This window comes from Oncorhynchus clarkii, chromosome 6, assembly GCF_045791955.1.
Source record: "Oncorhynchus clarkii lewisi isolate Uvic-CL-2024 chromosome 6, UVic_Ocla_1.0, whole genome shotgun sequence".
NCBI classification, from domain to species: Eukaryota; Metazoa; Chordata; class Actinopteri; order Salmoniformes; family Salmonidae; genus Oncorhynchus; species Oncorhynchus clarkii.
In genome coordinates this window covers 76,206,333-76,224,143 of record NC_092152.1, presented here as the reverse complement: position 1 = coordinate 76,224,143, position 17,811 = coordinate 76,206,333, and the positions used below count along the sequence as shown (strand labels likewise).

At 42.2% G+C, this 17,811-nt stretch overlaps 1 protein-coding gene across 2 annotated transcripts in view; it reads left to right on the top strand.

The window, feature by feature from the left end:
- The window catches only part of LOC139411616 (sodium-dependent noradrenaline transporter-like), a 68,129-nt gene extending 53,062 nt beyond the window's left edge, over positions 1–15,067 (top strand). For both annotated transcript variants that reach the window (XM_071158198.1, XM_071158199.1), the window contains exons 8-16: positions 1,036–1,160; positions 2,603–2,715; positions 4,193–4,321; positions 4,636–4,735; positions 6,555–6,655; positions 9,634–9,801; positions 11,677–11,751; positions 12,178–14,234; positions 14,680–15,067. In XM_071158198.1, the coding sequence (XP_071014299.1) occupies positions 1,036–1,160; positions 2,603–2,715; positions 4,193–4,321; positions 4,636–4,735; positions 6,555–6,655; positions 9,634–9,801; positions 11,677–11,751; positions 12,178–12,201 (835 nt within the window). In that variant the 3' untranslated portion in view covers positions 12,202–14,234; positions 14,680–15,067. The remainder of the gene's footprint in view (positions 1–1,035; positions 1,161–2,602; positions 2,716–4,192; positions 4,322–4,635; positions 4,736–6,554; positions 6,656–9,633; positions 9,802–11,676; positions 11,752–12,177; positions 14,235–14,679) is intronic.
- Positions 15,068–17,811: the final 2,744 nt, after the last annotated feature.

Here is a 17,811-nt window from a genome sequence, read left to right as displayed (position 1 = left end):
CTGGGCTCGGTGGCCTTGGGGTGCTCAGGAAACTGGAATGGTGGCGTGGTGTCCAAAGGCTGCTGTCTCCCCCGTTCCCGGGTGTCAAACCTGATTGCCAGTGTTTTCAGGGACTCGATGTCCTCTCCCAGTTCCTGAGCGGGAAGCTTTGATGGAGTTAGGCAGACCCTGGTGGAAAGCGGTACCCAGTGCCTCCATATTCCACCCACTCTCAGCGGCGAGGATGCGGAACTCAATGGTCCCTTGGCAGAGGTTGAACAGTTGGCTGGCCACTTCTCGTCCGGCAGACTGGGTGGTTGAAGACTCGTTGTAGCTTGGCAGTGAAGGCTACTACGGCTCTGCAAGATGGTGGCTGCTGTTCCCACACCGCCATTGCCCACGCCAGAGCCTTGCCCGAGAGTAGAGTGATGATGTAGGTGATCATGGCCCGATCGGTGTGGAACGAGGAGGACTGTAGCCCGAACACCAGAGTACACTGAGTGAGAAACCCCTTGCATCCTCCCGGGTGACCGTCATACAGCTCAGGGGTGCAGGTTCCCTGGAGGAACCACAATGAAGTCTGTAGCACTGGGCGATGAGACCTGGGCATTGGCTCCTCCTGGGATGGGGGCGTGCCATGGTTGGAGGGACTCAGCCCAAAGGTTCCCGTGGATTTGGGAGAGCTGTTCTTGCTGCCGTCCTAACAGTGTTCCTTGGTGGGCTTCCACATTCCGGATCTGGGAGATCTCTGCTGGGTCCATGTTGTGGCAGAAGCTTGCTGTGATGTGGTGAGGTTGAACCCAGGGCTTGGTGGTGGGGTGGGGGGTTACGGCCCCTTCGGTATTCTGTCTTCTAATACCTTGACAAGACCCTCAAGACAAGACCTAAGATATGGTTCCAATAAAAATGTTTGTTTAGATTGACTATGGTTCAAGGAAACAACAGGAAGTCCAATAGTCAAAGTGTTTATTATTGTTCTAAAACCTGTCCTGGTACTATCATGGTAGATTTATTTTTCTAAACATGTTTTATGTGTGTGTGTTCTCTTCCCAACAGGGATGCTATCCTGACCAGTACAGTGAACTGTGTCACCAGCTTCTTTTCAGGTTTCGCCATTTTCTCTGTGCTCGGCTACATGGCCTACAAACACGGAGTCAGGATAGAGGACGTGGCCACTGAAGGTGAAAGGAACCCTACTAGACATGCATGCAAGCAAGCACACATACACACACACACACACACACACACACACACACACACACACACACACACACACACACACACAGGCAAGAACACGAACACACACACAGTAAGTGGTGCGGAGGATGACATACATAACACACCCAGACCACACACTCCAACAACACACCCAACTTCATTTAGACCCAGATTTATGACCAAACTGTCCACAGCATAGATACCTCATAAAACACAAAGAAAAAGACAGGAATATAGACATGCCTTATTAGGAAACATACAGTATGAGGCTATATTGCAGGCTACCCACAGTATTATCTTTTCCCTGGCCAGCCCCCAGAGAATGCTGTGTTTGTATGGTGGATCCACCCAGGCTATGACTAAGCTAGGACAGACTCAACACATGAACAGTCCCTGTCTGACCCTGAGTAGAGTGAGGGGAGTCACCTGCTCTAAGGGAGGACAGGATTATGACAACACCCAGCAGTCAATCATCTATCTACACACCATTTAGAGAGTTTCAAACCCAGTCAAAACATATAAATTCATCATAGAACTAAACATTCCTCAAGCTTACTGTTACTGCTCACTAAATCAAACAACTTAAAGAAAATATTCACCCATTTTGAACGTTACATCGTTTTTGTGCATCTATAAGCGATTTCATGTTTTCATGTATATCTGAGCTACTGCCATTCAAGCAGGCAGATATACAGCCGGTATGACAAGTGATGCAAAAGTCGTCATACCGGCTGTATTTCTTCCTGCTTGTACGTCAATAGCTCAGAACGACATGAAAACATGAAATGATCCCAGGAATCGATCAAACATCGCTCACAAAAATGATATAACATTCAAAATGGGTGAATCATCCCTTTAAGAATGAGCAGCAACGTGCAATGCTTTCAATATAATTGATTGCAACAGAAGCTGAAAGGCTATGGGGTTTAGATGGAATTGAAATACCAGAGAACATTTCAAACTGTTTTTTTAAGGGAAACAGTTTCCAAGAAGTCACATAAATCTGGCCTGCTATGGAGAGGGGTTGGCAGACATACAAAAATAATGGGATCTGTTAAAAATCTGCTTTGCTTTCTAGTTCTTCTGTTTTCTACTTTCCACTGTCTCTAGCTGTCTGTCATTTCTTTGTCATCTTGTGTCCTCACTTCTGTCTTTCTCCATCCCCTCCTCCTTCTTTCACTTTCCTTTCCATTGATAAATCATCTCTTATTTCCTCTAAAACAACCTTGTGGACAGGGTCAAGCTCAGGACAAGGAAGTTATATATCAATATCCCACCCAACAATATACTGTTTTATTTCAGCATCCACCAAACAAGGCACCGTTTTATAGACTGATGGTAATCAGTTGGCTCTGGTATGTCCTATCACAAGTGTCTCTATCTGTGTATCTTTGTGTGAGTGCAGGTGCAGGACTGGTGTTCATCATCTATCCTGAGGCCATCTCCACCCTGCCTGGATCTACCTTCTGGGCCATAGTATTCTTCATCATGCTGCTGACTCTGGGCATCGACAGCTCTGTGAGTTACTGACCCTCCTCAGGGTTGAATGACTGCATGCTATGTCCCACCACAGGGCACTGACCTTTTGTTTCTATCTTATGGTGGGCGTAGTGGCTTCCTTTCCTCTTTACCATAGCCACTGCCCAAGCCTGAAGCGGGGTTGTTTGGTACGCATACAGTCCACACTCAAGGTTTTCAAACAGCCAAACATTCAATGAGATTCAGGGATATGGTGCAACAAAAATGTTTATTCTTCTTATATCTAACAAAAAAATGATTCTCCAATCAACTTAAAGCATAGATTACTTCATATGGAAATTCATAATATGATCTGTCTGTGTGTCTGTATGGTCAAAAAACTATACCGCTCCCGCATCTAGCGGGTTTATAGTATGTGAACATTAGAATACTATGTAATCTCCTCCAGTCTATCTATCTATATCTGTCTCTCTATCTCTCTCTCTTCTCTCTCCCTCTTTTGTCTCTCTCTGTCTCTGTCTCCCTATTTCTCTGTCTCTCCCTGTCTCGCTCTCTCTCTGTCTCTCTCTCTCTCTGTCTCTCCCTGTCTCGCTCTCTCTCTCTCTCTGTCTCTCCCTGTCTCTCCCTGTCTCGCTCTCTCTCTATCTGCCCCTCTGTCTCTATCTTTCTCTCTCTGTCCCTCTCTCTGTCTCTGTCTCCCTCTTTCTCTGTCTCTCCCTGTCTCTCTCTCTGTCTCTCTCTCTCTCTGTCTCTCCCTGTCTCGCTCTCTCTCGGTCTCTCTCTCTCTCTGTCTCTCCCTGTCTCGCTCTCTCTATCTGTCCCTCTGTCTCTATCTCTCTCTTTCTCTCTCTTTCTCTCTCTGTCCCTCTCTCTGTCTCTCTCTTTCTCTGTCTCTCTCTGTCCCTCTTGCTGTCCCCCGCTCTGTCTCTCTCTGTCCCTCTTGCTGTCCCTCACTCTGTCTCTCTCTTTCTCTGTCTCTCTCTGTCCCTCTTGCTGTCCCTCGCTCTGTCTCTCTCTGCATTATTCTACTTTCCCATGGTTGCAGTGGGTGCTCTAGGTATTGTCTAGACTAGCAGCAGTGTGGGAAGGTAGTTGTTTTGACTGTTACCCAATAACCATGAAGCATGAGGTGGAAAATCACATGCACCGCAACCTGAAACACAGGAAAACTTTGTTCATTCAATTTCTCACTTACACAAGGTTATCATTTACTATAAATGAAGAGAGAAAGGAAATTCCACAGCAGGGGAACATTTTCTTTTACAGTAGTAGTCATGCCCAATGTAGCACTGTACTAAGAAATCTAGGTCTGATCATTTATATTCTAGGCCAAAGGTATTCTGTTTGGGTACGAAGACTGTGTGATTCTGTTACATTGCTGCTGTAGGCACTACGGTTTATGTGTTTGTGCCACTGAATCATCCTCTGTCTGTCTGTCTGTCTGTCTGTCTGTCTGTCTGTCTGTCTGTCTGTCTGTCTGTCTGTCTGTTTGTCTGTTTGTCTGTCTGTCTTCTAGATGGGCGGTATGGAGGCAGTCATCACAGGACTGTCGGACGACTTCAAGATCCTGAAGAGGAACAGGAAGCTGTTCACCTTCGCCACGGCATTCGGAACCTTCCTTGTTGCGCTCTTCTGCATCACTAATGTGAGGTCACTTCCTGTTCCTCTGAGTCACATATGATTTCCATAGTTGTCATATGATTGCATAAATCAAACCAAAGAGACACAAGATAGTGTGCCTCTGTGATTTAGGTGGATCAGTCACAGGAAAGACAGAAAAGGGAAACCCCTGTCCAACCATGTGAAGTGTTGTTATTGACTGACTGGATAAGCTCTGTGCTTCATGCTTATCCTTGTCAGCTCACAGTAGTTAACTGCAGCCAGGTTGCCCTCAGTAACATCTGCAACAACCTTTGGACATTATGTCTCTGTATCTGTCTCTCTCTCTCTGTCTGTCAGGGAGGTATATATGTGCTGACTTTGTTGGATAACTACGCGGCGGGGACCTCCATCTTGTTTGGGGTGCTGATTGAGGCCATTGGGGTGTCCTGGTTCTACGGTATGTATAATCGGTCCCCCTTAGCCTAGTACAGAGGCACATACTAATTCTGACTTCTTACTGTGGTGAACCTGCTTATCTACTGTACCTTTCCTCATCCTCTTCTGTTGTTCATTAGAGCCCAGCCCTTTGTTCTGTCCATCCCTCCATCACCCCACCCTCCATCACCCCCTGCCCACAGTTGCCTCTCCTGGCCTGCCCTCTCCTCTGCTGGGCTTTCTCAACCTCCCTAACTCCCTGGCATCTTCACTACCAAAGCCCTGCAGCTACACCTGACATTTACTGGCAGTGTAGAGACACCGTGGTTCCCTTCCTTAGACCTCCACTGTTAACCCCCTTTCTCCATCTCTCCCAGTACTCCTCTTTCCATTTCTCCATACACTCCCTCCCTCCTCTTATCTTCTAGACTGCCTCTCTTCCCTAATAGATCTCCATCTTTCCCAGTACTCCTCTTTCCATTTCTCCATACACTCCCTCCCTCCTCTAATCTTCTAGACTGCCTCTCTTCACTCATAGATCTCCATCTCTCCCAATACTCCTCTTTCCATTTCTCCATACACTCCCTCCCTCCTCTAATCTTCTAGACTGCCTCTCTTCACTCATAGATCTCTATCTTTCCCAATACTCCTCTTTCCATTTCTCCATACACTCCCTCCCTCCTCTAATCTTCTAGACTGCCTCTCTTCACTAATATATCTCCATCTCTCCCAATACTCCTCTTTCCATTTCTCCATACACTCCCTCCCTCCTCTAATCTTCTAGACTGCCTCTCTTCACTCATAGATCTCCATCTCTCCCAATACTCCTCTTTCCATTTCTCCATACACTCCCTCCCTCCTCTAATCTTCTAGACTGCCTCTCTTCACTAATAGATCTCCATCTCTCTGCGTGAGGGAGAGTAGTGAATGATTATATGGTGTGTGAACAGTTGTATGCAGTCTGTTTAGTGTTTTATGTATTGCACAGAGATAATACTGTACTTCGACAAGATGACTTGTGCTTTATCTTTAAACTACAGCCCATCGATGTACACCATGATTTATAGTCAGCATTAATTGTTGAAACTGAACCTCAAGAGGAGGTGAGACAGACAGAGCACGCCAGATGCTGAGCTGTTCTAGGGAGGAGATAAAAGGAGAGGGTCTTCTTGTAGATGTTAACAGGCCTGGTCTGCCCTGATAAAGAAACATTATGCCCAAGCTATAGAAACATCATGGTTGTGTACCGAATGGCACCATATTCTCTATATGGTGTACTACTTTTGGTCAAAAGTAGTGCACTAGATAGTGCCGTTTGGGACACAGTCCATCTCCTTATAGGCAGACTTAACCCTGTGTGAAATTATAATATAACATACTTGGAAGGCTCAGAGACTTTTATGAAACAGATATCATTGAGCTGCATTTTTACTGCTGTGTGAACTCACAACTATACAAGAAATTTGAGTTGTGTGCCATGAAGCTCTTTCTCAGCCACCTGTTATGTATGGAAATTGATGAGAGGAGCATTAGTTCTCCTGTGAACTTGAGACATCAGAAGCAAAGCGGACTGTGGGTCTGACCTGGGTGAAAATAGTATTTGTTTTCTTTCAAGTACGTTGAGTGTTTGATTCAACCTTCCCATAGTACCAGATGGGCAGGGTTTATACTTTCGGGACTATTGGTTGTATTGCACCGGGCAAGCTCAATCAATCAAGCTCAGCTTTAGTGTTTGTAAGGAAACAAGTACTATTTGAACCCAGATCTGCAGTGGGTTTATGGGTCTGGTTCTGTGTGCGTGAGTTCAAGCCCTGGTCTTCTGCCCTGTGTTTCCTCTCCAGGCGTGGACCGCTTCAGTGAGGATATCGAGCGCATGATGGGCTTCAAGCCAGGTCTCTACTGGAGGCTGTGCTGGAAGTTTGTCAGCCCCACCTTCCTACTGGTGAGACCCCCGGGGGGGCAAGAAAGGGCTGGTTGGGGGACTGGGGTGGGGTGGAAGCCTTTGGCATGGTGCTGGGAGTAGGGATGGGAGGGCAAAGTACCTGTAACAAGCCTAAGGTATGAATCATGATCTATGGTATGTCATTGTGCTTGAAGGAAGAAATGTGGAAATTCACAACAGAGGTTTCTTAATTGTTTCTGGCTGCTATATACTGTACTATAGTCTTTTTAAACTCCTATTATGTGCCAGCAATTTGGAATTTGCCACAGGAAATATGTTTTCCTGTTATGTTTTTATAAATGTTAGAAGTACTGTATCTCCAAGAATAGATTAGCATCACATGAACTCTGCATGAAAATGGATTAAACTACAATATAACTACATTTGAACATCTTGGCCATACTGTTATAATCTCAACCAAGCACAGCCAGAAGAGGACTGGGTCCCCCTCAGAGCCTGGTTCCTCTGTAGGTTTCTTCCTAGGTTCCTGCCTTTCTAGGGAGTTGTTCCTAGCCACAGTGCTTCTGCGTCTGCATTGCTTGCTGTTTGGGGTTTTAGGCTGGGTTTCTGCACAGCACTTTGTGACATCGGCTGATGTTAAAAGGGCTTTATAAATACATTTGATTGATTGATTGAACTACAACATACTGAACATATTGATTTACAGAATGTTCAGTGTACTAGGAATTAGTTAAGGATGTGTAGGTCTCTATATTTTATAACATTAGAAATATGCTATGTCAATGAAGCACAGATACTGTATGGGTTTGTATAGATGATGTATAAATGAAAAAAATCATTGTATAAATGATTTGTCTTGGTGGGAAATGATGCTATTCCCTTAATGCTTTTACATTGATTATGATCAGTCATAAGTCAATATTCTTCCTTCCAGATGGGAAGTTTATATGTTTTATATGGCAAACAGGAAATAAAAAGATTGAAAACCAGGACAAGAGGTAGATTAGATTGTAAGCCACTATATCACCATGATCTTTAAACCTTATGTCTGAGGGGAGCTATCATTGTTTAGTTTTAACGTGTAGTGTATGCTACCATGGTTCTGCTAGCCTTACCTCCAGAAGCAAGGCAGAAACAGCAGATGTCAGGAAGATAGCACGCAACTTTGGCTGTTGCATAGATGGCATTTGTAGAAGAAGGACATAGAAGAATGTTGTTGGCCTTTGATATTCAGTTGTAGACGAGGAAGAGACACTTCCCTGACCTTCCAGTGTTGTATTATAACTACTAGTGATGTTTGCTGCTCTCTGGGGCAACAGTTACAAAGCTACAGAGCTACAGTTCAGTGGTGATGGGCCTCCAGTCTCTAGTCTACAGCAGCCTGGTGAACCAGAGTACTTACAGTGAAAGTCTATTACAGTATGTTCAAACCCCAGAGGGAGCGACCATGCCCTAGTCTGTTCTATTCAACTCAATTTCATCTCTGCAATGCTTTCATTTTTTTGTCAAAATGAACAGTGGCGGAGTGGAGGAGGAGTATTCGTTATTTCTACAGAAGCTCTGTTTGATGTCTCGTTGGGAATATTATAACCACTTGTTTTTTCTCCTCTTCATACTTTGTGGAGATAGCCATTATCAAGACCAAGCGGATCTGTTGTTCCTCCTGTCCTCTGTTGATATGGTGACCTAGCTAACCATTCTGTTGTTTCTCCTGTCCTCTGTTTATATGGTGACCTAGCTAACCGTTCTGTTGTTTCTCCTGTCCTCTGTTTATATGGTGAACTAGCTACCCGTTCTGTTGTTTCTCCTGTCCTCAGTTTATATGGTGACCTAGCTAACCGTTCTGTTGTTTCTCCTGTCCTCTGTTTATATGGTGAACTAGCTAACCGTTCTGTTGTTTCTCCTGTCCTCAGTTTATATGGTGAACTAGCTAACCGTTCTGTTGTTTCTCCTGTCCTCAGTTTATATGGTGACCAAGCTAACCGTTCTGTTGTTTCGCCTGTCCCGTTTATATGGTGACCTAGCTAACAGTTCTGTTGTTTCTCCTGTCCCCAGTTTATATGGTGAACTAGCTAACCGTTCTGTTGTTTCTCCTGTCCTCAGTTTATATGGTGACCTAGCTAACCGTTCTGTTGTTCCTCCTGTCCTCAGTTTATATGGTGACCTAGCTAACCGTTCTGTTGTTTCACCTGTCCCCAGTTTATATGGTGAACTAGCTAACGGTTCTGATGTTTCTCCTGTCCTTAGTTTGTATGCTGACCCAGCTAACCATTACGTTGTTTCTCCTGTCCTTAGTTTGTATGCTGACCTAGCTAACCATTATGTTGTTTCTCCTGTCCTTATTTTATATGGTGAACTAGCTAACCGTTCTGTTGTTTCTCCTGTCCTCAGTTTATATGGTGACCTAGCTAACCGTTCTGTTGTTTCTCCTGTCCTCAGTTTATATGGTGAACTAGCAAACCGTTCTGTTGTTTCTCCTGTCCTCAGTTTATATGGTGAACTAGCTAACCGTTCTGTTGTTCCTCCTGTCCTCAGTTTATATGGTGAACTAGCTAACTGTTCTGTTGTTTCTCCTGTGCCCAGTTTATATGGTGAACTAGCTAACGGTTCTGTTGTTTCTCCTGTCCTCAGTTTATATGGTGAACTAGCTAACGGTTCTGTTGTTTCTCCTGTCCTTAGTTTGTATGCTGGCCTAGCTAACGGTTCTGTTGTTTCTCCTGTCCTTAGTTTGTATGCTGGCCTAGCTAACCGTTCTGTTGTTTCTCCTGTCCTTAGTTTGTATGTTGACCTAGCTAACCATTACGTTGTTTCTCCTGTCCTTAGTTTGTATGCTGACCTAGCTAACCATTATGTTGTTTCTCCTGTCCTTAGTTTATATGGTGAACTAGCTAACCGTTCTGTTGTTTCTCCTGTCCTCAGTTTATATGATGACCTAGCTAACCGTTCTGTTGTTTCACCTGTCCCCAGTTTATGTGGTGACGTAGCTATCTGTTCTGTTGTTTCTCTCCTTTCCCCAGGTCGTGGTGATAGCCAGCATCGTGACGTCCACGGGCCTGAGTTATGATGACTATGTCTTTCCTTCATGGTCCAATGTGATTGGCTGGGGGGTAGCTCTGTCCTCCATGATGTTTGTGCCCATCTACGCCATCTACAAGTTCCTCAGTATGCCAGGGACATTCAAACAGGTCAGTGGAAAAACCAATCCCTCTCATCTGCATGGTTGTTGATAACCTTAGATTGATTTGATTTGATTTATTAGGATGCCCATTAGCCAACGCCAATGGCGACAGCTAGTCAAATCAAATCAAATCAAATCAAATTTTATTTGTCACATACACATGGTTAGCAGATGTTAATGCGAGTGTAGCGAAATGCTTGTGCTTCTAGTTCCGACAATGCAGTAATAACAAGTAATCTAACTAACAATTCCAAAACTACTGTCTTGTACACAGTGTAAGGGGATAAAGAATATGTACATAAGGATATATGAATGAGTGATGGTACAGAGCAGCATAGGCAAGATACAGTAGATGGTATCGGGTACAGTATGTACAAATGAGATGAGTATGTAAACAAAGTGGCATAGTATAGTATAAAGTGGCTAGTGATACATGTATTACATAAGGATACCGTCGATGATATAGAGTACAGTATATACGTATGCGTATGAGATGAATAATGTAGGGTAAGTAACATTTATATAAGGTAGCATTGTTTAAAGTGGCTAGTGATATATTTACATCATTTCCCATCAATTCCCATTATTAAAGTGGCTGGAGTTGAGTCAGTGTCAGTGTGTTGGCAGCAGCCACTCAGTGTTAGTGGTGGCTGTTTAACAGTCTGATGGCCTTGAGGTAGAAGCTGTTTTTCAGTCTCTCGGTCCCAGCTTTGATGCACCTGTACTGACCTCGCCTTCTGGATGATAGCGGGGTGAACAGGCAGTGGCTCGGGTGGTTGATGTCCTTGATGATCTTTATGGCCTTCCTGTGACATCGGGTGGTGTAGGTGTCCTGGAGGGCAGGTAGTTTGCCCCCGGTGATGCGTTGCGTTGGACCCCAGTCTTACTGGGGTCCGACATATAACATAAAATACATTACAGACAAAAGACTTTACAATTTACATACATGAAAAAACATTTTAACATGTAGTGTGTTAATGTTGGCAGGTACGGTATGTACTGTAGCTTGAAGTCATGTAGCTTGAATGCTGTGGTAAATAGCAACCTCTTATCTGTATCCCAGCGGTCAAAACTGGTTGAAATGCCATCCTTATAACCAGATTATGACGCAATTTCAACCAGGGTTGCCCCCCTGGGATAGTATGTGTTTATTTTATGCAAAGATAATCTTAGATCAATGGCAGGCATTTAGCTTGGAGTCTTCACGGCTTGACATTGAACTCACTCATAAACTGACTTTTTCCTTTTCAATGGTTGATGGTTGATGATGTCAGTACTTTTGGGACGCTGGTTAGAGATCTTGAGGGTTCAAAGACTGAACAGTGTACAGTACAATCATAAAAACAACATTCCACAGCTTTGATTATCTTCCTGAGCAGTAAACAGTGTTACCTTGTGTTTTCTTACTCACTCCTCGTGGCATTTCCTTCTGATATCCTGGCAGTGTTTAGACTCCTTCCATGACTATCTCCCATGCTTTTCCTCCAGCTGAGATCACAGTTTATCATACTGTTATCACACCAAGTGCACTCAGTCAGATATGAAGATGGGGGCAATCGGGAAGAGACATCAGAGGTCATGCAGTACACACTACAGTACAGTGTACATCCAGTCCAGCCTGATCACATCAGAATCAGAACTCTGTTCGACATATTTGAGCTGTCTCGAAGTTCCTAATCTATAGAGGAAATGGTGGATCTATAGAATAAACTGTGACCATAGATTAAAGCGCTAGTTTATTACAAGCTTCAGGATCATGTCTCTTGTGCTTGGGACAATGTGCATCTAAACTCTCTGGATTCTGTTTTTTTCAGTGTAAGACTGTGTTTATTGTAAGGTATGAGTTATGTAATATAATGTACTGTAATGGTTTATTTTCCAGAGGATCGCCTACTGCATCACACCAGAACACGAACATCATCTGGTGGCGGAGGGAGCTACCATCAGACAGTTCACGGTGAGCACAGATGTTGGATCTTCATTTGAGCCAGTGTGCTAGAGCAGGAAAATAGTCCTGCAGCAACAGGACATTTGAATTATTATGTGTATTATAATGAATGGACATTTTCGTAGGGGTTGATATATTTTTCATTATGGCAAATTAAGTCTGACATTTTAAAGTGAAAATGACAAACTTTAGAAACCTTTTTAAAACTCAATTTGATCACTCTTTTGTTGCTGACAATTTTCTTGCACAGCAGGAAATGCAAACTTGTAGTGTGTTTAAGGTTCTACATCTGTAAGGGCTGGAAAACATAGAGGTATAGTGGAGGTAGACAGAGTGATGACTAGAATGGAAAACTATGAATGAATGTGACCTCTAATTTTGCTCCATACTGCATTGGCAATGAAGCTTTATCAAATCCACCCTTTTCTATTTCAGCTCAAGCACTGGTTGGCTATCTGACAACCTGATGTCACCCAACCTTCCCCACTACTCACAATTCCGGGGTGTTGGAGTCATTGTGTTTCGACGGCAGATGTTCCTGCTGCTGAGCCTCCTGCTACTGGAGGATGGACAGGGATAACGCCATGCTCCTTTCTGCCTCTCTGTGTTCTGTTGGTTCTGACCCAACCTGCAACCTGCCATCCCCTCTTTTCCACTCGGCCCCTCATCTCCCTCTCTCTCTCTGTCGAGTGACTACAGATTCTCTCATCAACCTCTGCCTACAGAGTCAACTCAGTATCCTCCATGTTTTTGCTTTTGAAGTATAATTTTATTGAAAACTTTTTTCCATGTGACATCGTCATCGTCGTCATTTTTTAAACATATATACAACTCATAAGATGGAGACATTCCATGCAGAGCATGTACAGGTGTTTTCTGTGTTCATGGACACAGTTATTGTTTTTCATATCATTTGTTTTTTTTACGATGACTGTTCTGTGTTCATTAGTTAAACATGGGTTAGACACTTAAACCAAGTCAAAAAGTACCAAATGACCACTTCTGTCATCATGTATGCTCTAGGCAGGGGGAGACAAACATGACTCACATTGATTTTTATCTTCTTGATTCTTTTCAAAGAGGACCCTCAAGCTTTTAGGTGAATGAGAAAGGGAAGACATCTAGTTTCATTGCCCTCTTTGTATGTCTGACTGAGTAGGTCCCCAGTCACTACTCTAGATAACAGCAGCTCAACTGTGTCAGTGCCTTATCAAGCTAGACACTTCAGAACCTGTCAATGTTTTCATTGGTCCATACAGAAAGGTAAATGTTTTCATTGGTCCATACAGAAAGGTTTTGCCCGACGACTCAGGAATCCTCCTGCAGATCAGAGCTTGTGGATGATAGATACACTTTATGGTTACCAACATACGTTATTAATTCAGTTTGAATGACAATGTCCTTTAGATATTCATCTTACAGCAGTAGAGTTTTTTCCCAGTTGCCTTCTCCATCTTTTGAAACCTACCTGAAACAGATCTGAAGCTTTTGTCACCTGTCTCACAGAAAAGGGAACAATTTATGTTGAGACTCAGAAGTGTTTTGTCTTGCTAGTGGTCGTCCTTATGCTTTACACATGGCCTTTACACAGAGTAGAGGTCTACATTGTCCTGCTATGGTTACTAATGGTACTGTGTGTACCAACTTTAATGTGTTGCATAGTACTAGCATCCTCTTCAGAGAGGCTTGTGCCCTTGATCCAATGATTTGCCTTCGCCGTGCTTGTGGATAAACAGTAGTATTAAACAGTGGTGAAGACACAAAGGGAGGCTTTGATTAAATGAAGTTGAATCCAGCACTTTAACAGAAGTACTTGTTTCAGTTTTCTATGGATAGTAAGCACTCTTAGTGTTTTAGGGAACGTTTTCAGGCATGCAAGAAATGCCCTGTTTTATCAAAAGCTTAACTGACTTACAGCACTAACACAGGTAGACTCAACAAAACAAGTGATTTCTTTACTTTTTATATAATGTTCTCTTTGTTATGTTGCATCTTTCCAATGCATTATTTTGTGGTCCATATGGGTGAGGGAAATCAGGAGCTGCTCCTTCAAAGAGTTTGTGTGAGTGTGTGTGTGTGTGTGTCTGTGTGGTGTGTGTGTGTGTGTGTGTGTGTGTCTGTGTGGTGTGTGTGTGTGTGTGTGTGTGTGTGTGTGTGTGTGTGTGTGTGTGTGTGTGTGTGTGTGTGTGTGTGTGTGTGTGTGTGTGTGTGTGTGGAAGGAAAGCTAGTGTATTTTAAGTTTGAAATGCCTCATTCATTGTACAATGATTGTTGTGTTAAATCATTGATGGTGTATTTATATGTTACATTGTCATCTGTTGAAGCCTTCAAGCTTGACTTAAAGAAAGTTCACCACCAAGGAAGTGCCAAACTGTTCACCCTTTTTTTAGAGATGTTTATGTCTTTCGTTTTGTTCTGTTTCTTTATTTATTCAAATGGAGTTGAAATGTAATTACATTTTTCTTATTGTGAAATAACATTAATGGCAGGAAGCAAGCCACACACAACAATTCTTATTGTGAAATAACATTAATGGCAGGAAGCAAGCCACACACAACAATTCTTATTGTGAAATAACATTAATGGCAGGAAGCAAGCCACACACAACAATTCTTATTGTGAAATAACATTAATGGCAGGAAGCAAGCCACACACAACAATTCTTATTGTGAAATAACATTAATGGCAGGAAGCAAGCCACACACAACAATTCTTATTGTGAAATAACATTAATGGCAGGAAGCAAGCCACACACAACAATTCTTATTGTGAAATAACATTAATGGCAGGAAGCAAGCCACACACAACAATTCTTATTGTGAAATAACATTAATGGCAGGAAGCAAGCCACACACAACAATTCTTATTGTGAAATAACATTAATGGCAGGAAGCAAGCCACACAACAATTCTTATTGTGAAATAACATTAATGGCAGGAAGCAAGCCACACACAACAATTCTATTGTATGTGGAGTATAAGACATGGAAAACGATATAAATATATTCTTTTGTCATATATCTAATCTTGTATTTATCAAATTGTTTATAAACGAAACGTGAATGTAAAGTATTTTAAACGTAACTGTCCACTGTTACTGTTATATCATTGTGTTTGATGTAGGTAAGATGAATCTATTTACAGATGTGTTCTCCAGTGTAACCGGGGTGACTTTGCAACGTGAATGTAGAACCCTGGCATTACCTGAGCTACGTTTACAGAACACTGTGTACAATACAAAAGTCCTGTTGAACGTGAGTGACAACTATCTATGAAGAAGTCAAAATATGCACACTATTATAATAAAGAGTTATTCTACACACACAGATGGGGGTATAAGCATTGATTTATTATTGGAAGAATGGGATAATAAGCTTCTGTGAATGGAATTGAATTCCCGGTCCATTGTGTTGTGTTAGAGAGGGTAGACTGTACAGTAGCCAAAGGATGAATGCATGGGGTTTAGATAATAGAGGAACCAGAAAGGGGGATGTTTGGAGCTCTCTGATGAGGTAAAGGGGATTCTTCTTCTGGAAGGGAGCAGATACATACATTTCTCTCTCTCACTCTCTCTCCCTCTGTCTCTCTCTCTCTCTCCCTCTGTCTCTCTCGCTCTCTCTCTCTCCCTCTGTCTCTCTCTCTTTCTCACCCTCTCGCCCTCTCCCTCTGTCGCTCTCTCTCTCGCTCTCTCTCTCTCTCTCTCACTCTCTCTCCCGCTGTCTCTCTCTCTCTCTCCCTCTGTCTCTCTCGCTCTCTCTCTCCCTCTGTCTCTCTCGCTCTCTCTCTCTCCCTCTGTCTCTCTCTCTTTCTCACCCTCTCTCCCTCTCCCACTCCCTCTGTCGCTCTCTCTCTCTCTCTCTCCCTCTCTCTCTCTCTCTCTCTCTCTCTCTCTCTCTCTTTCTCCCTCTCTCTCCCTCTCTCTCTCCCTCTGTCTCTCTCTCTCACTCTCTCTCCCTCTGTCTCTCTCTCTCGCTCTCTCTCTCTCCACTGATTCAGCAAGTGTTGCATTATTGTACTTCAAGCAGAAGAAAACAATAAACTTCCCTTTTCACTGCTGGAGGCTCCAGCTCCCTGCATCATGCGTTTATTCTCAGAGTTCTTTTTTGAAGTAAAGCTATGTGGGAATTGTATTGTTTATGTTTCGTCGGGATATATATTCTGCAGCGTTGACTGACACAGATACAGAGAAGTGTCTCTGCCGGTGCAAAAACATAGCATATTCTCAAGAGTGGAGAGGAATGCAGGTTCCTTAAATGTATTTTTCAATTTTTCACTCAGCAACAAGTGAAGGATATACAGTACAAAGAGAAGCTAATGGCACTAGCTTTATACAGAGGTGAATCATTTAGAACAACAACAAAGCCTATTCATTTCTCTCACCTTACACTGACTGATGCAAATCAAATCAAATGTCGAATGTGTTGTATACCGTGAAACGCTTACCTTAACCAACAATGTAGAGTAAAAAAAAGAAAGTATGACAACATTTGCTAAATAAACTAAAGGAAAAATAGTACAATAAAAATAACAATAACGAGTTAGTCAAACAAATCTCACGTCTATCAGATCTAGTATCCATGATTCAAAGGCATCGGAATAACTGGACACGAGACAGAGTTTTAGTACTCTCCACATATAATATGAAGTTAACACGATACAGAGTTTTAGTACTCTCCACATGTAATATGAAGTTAACACGATACAGAGTTTTAGTACTCTCCACATATAATATGAAGTCAACACAATACAGAGTTTTAGTACTCTCCACATATAATATGAAGTCAACACGATACAGAGTTTTAGTACTCTCCACATATAATATGAAGTTAACACGATACAGAGTTTTAGTACTCTCCACATATAATATGAAGTCAACACAATACAGAGTTTTAGTAATCTCCACATATAATATGAAGTCAACACGATACAGAGTTTTAGCACTCTCCACATATAATATGAAGTCAACACGATACAGAGTTTTAGTACTCTCCACATATAATATAAAGTCAACACAATACAGAGTTTTAGCACTCTCCACATATAATATGAAGTTAACACGATACAGAGTTTTAGCACTCTCCACATATCATATGAAGTTAACACGATACAGAGTTTTAGTACTCTCCACATATAATATGAAGTCAACACGATACAGAGTTTTAGCACTCTCCACATATAATATGAATTTAACACGATACAGAGTTTTAGTAATCTCCACATATAATATGAAGTCAACACGATACAGAGTTTTAGCACTCTCCACATATAATATGAAGTTAACACGATACAGAGTTTTAGTAATCTCCACATATAATATGAAGTCAACACGATACAGAGTTTTAGTACTCTCCACATATAATATGAAGTCAACACGATACAGAGTTTTAGTACTCTCCACATATAATATGAAGTCAACACGATACCGAGTTTTAGTAATCTCCACATATATTATGAAGTTAACACGATACAGAGTTTTAGCACTCTCTACATATAATATGAAGTCAACACGATACAGAGTTTTAGTACTCTCCACATATAATATGAAGTCAACACGATACAGAGTTTTAGCACTCTCCACATATAATATGAAGTCGACACGATACAGAGTTTTAGCACTCTCTACATATAATATGAAGTCAACACGATACAGAGTTTTAGTACTCTCCACATATAATATGAAGTCAACACGATACAGAGTTTTAGTACTCTCCACATATAATATGAAGTCAACACGATACAGAGTTTTAGTAATCTCCACATATAATATGAAGTCAACACGATACAGAGTTTTAGTAATCTCCACATATAATATGAAGTCAACACGATACAGAGTTTTAGCACTCTCCACATATAATATGAAGTCAACACGATACAGAGTTTTAGCACTCTCCACATATAATATGAAGTTAACACGATACAGAGTTTTAGTACTCTCCACATATAATATGAAGTTAACACGATACAGAGTTTTAGCACTCTCCACATATAATATGAAGTCAACACGATACAGAGTTTTAGTAATCTCCACATATAATATGAAGTCAACACGATACAGAGTTTTAGTAATCTC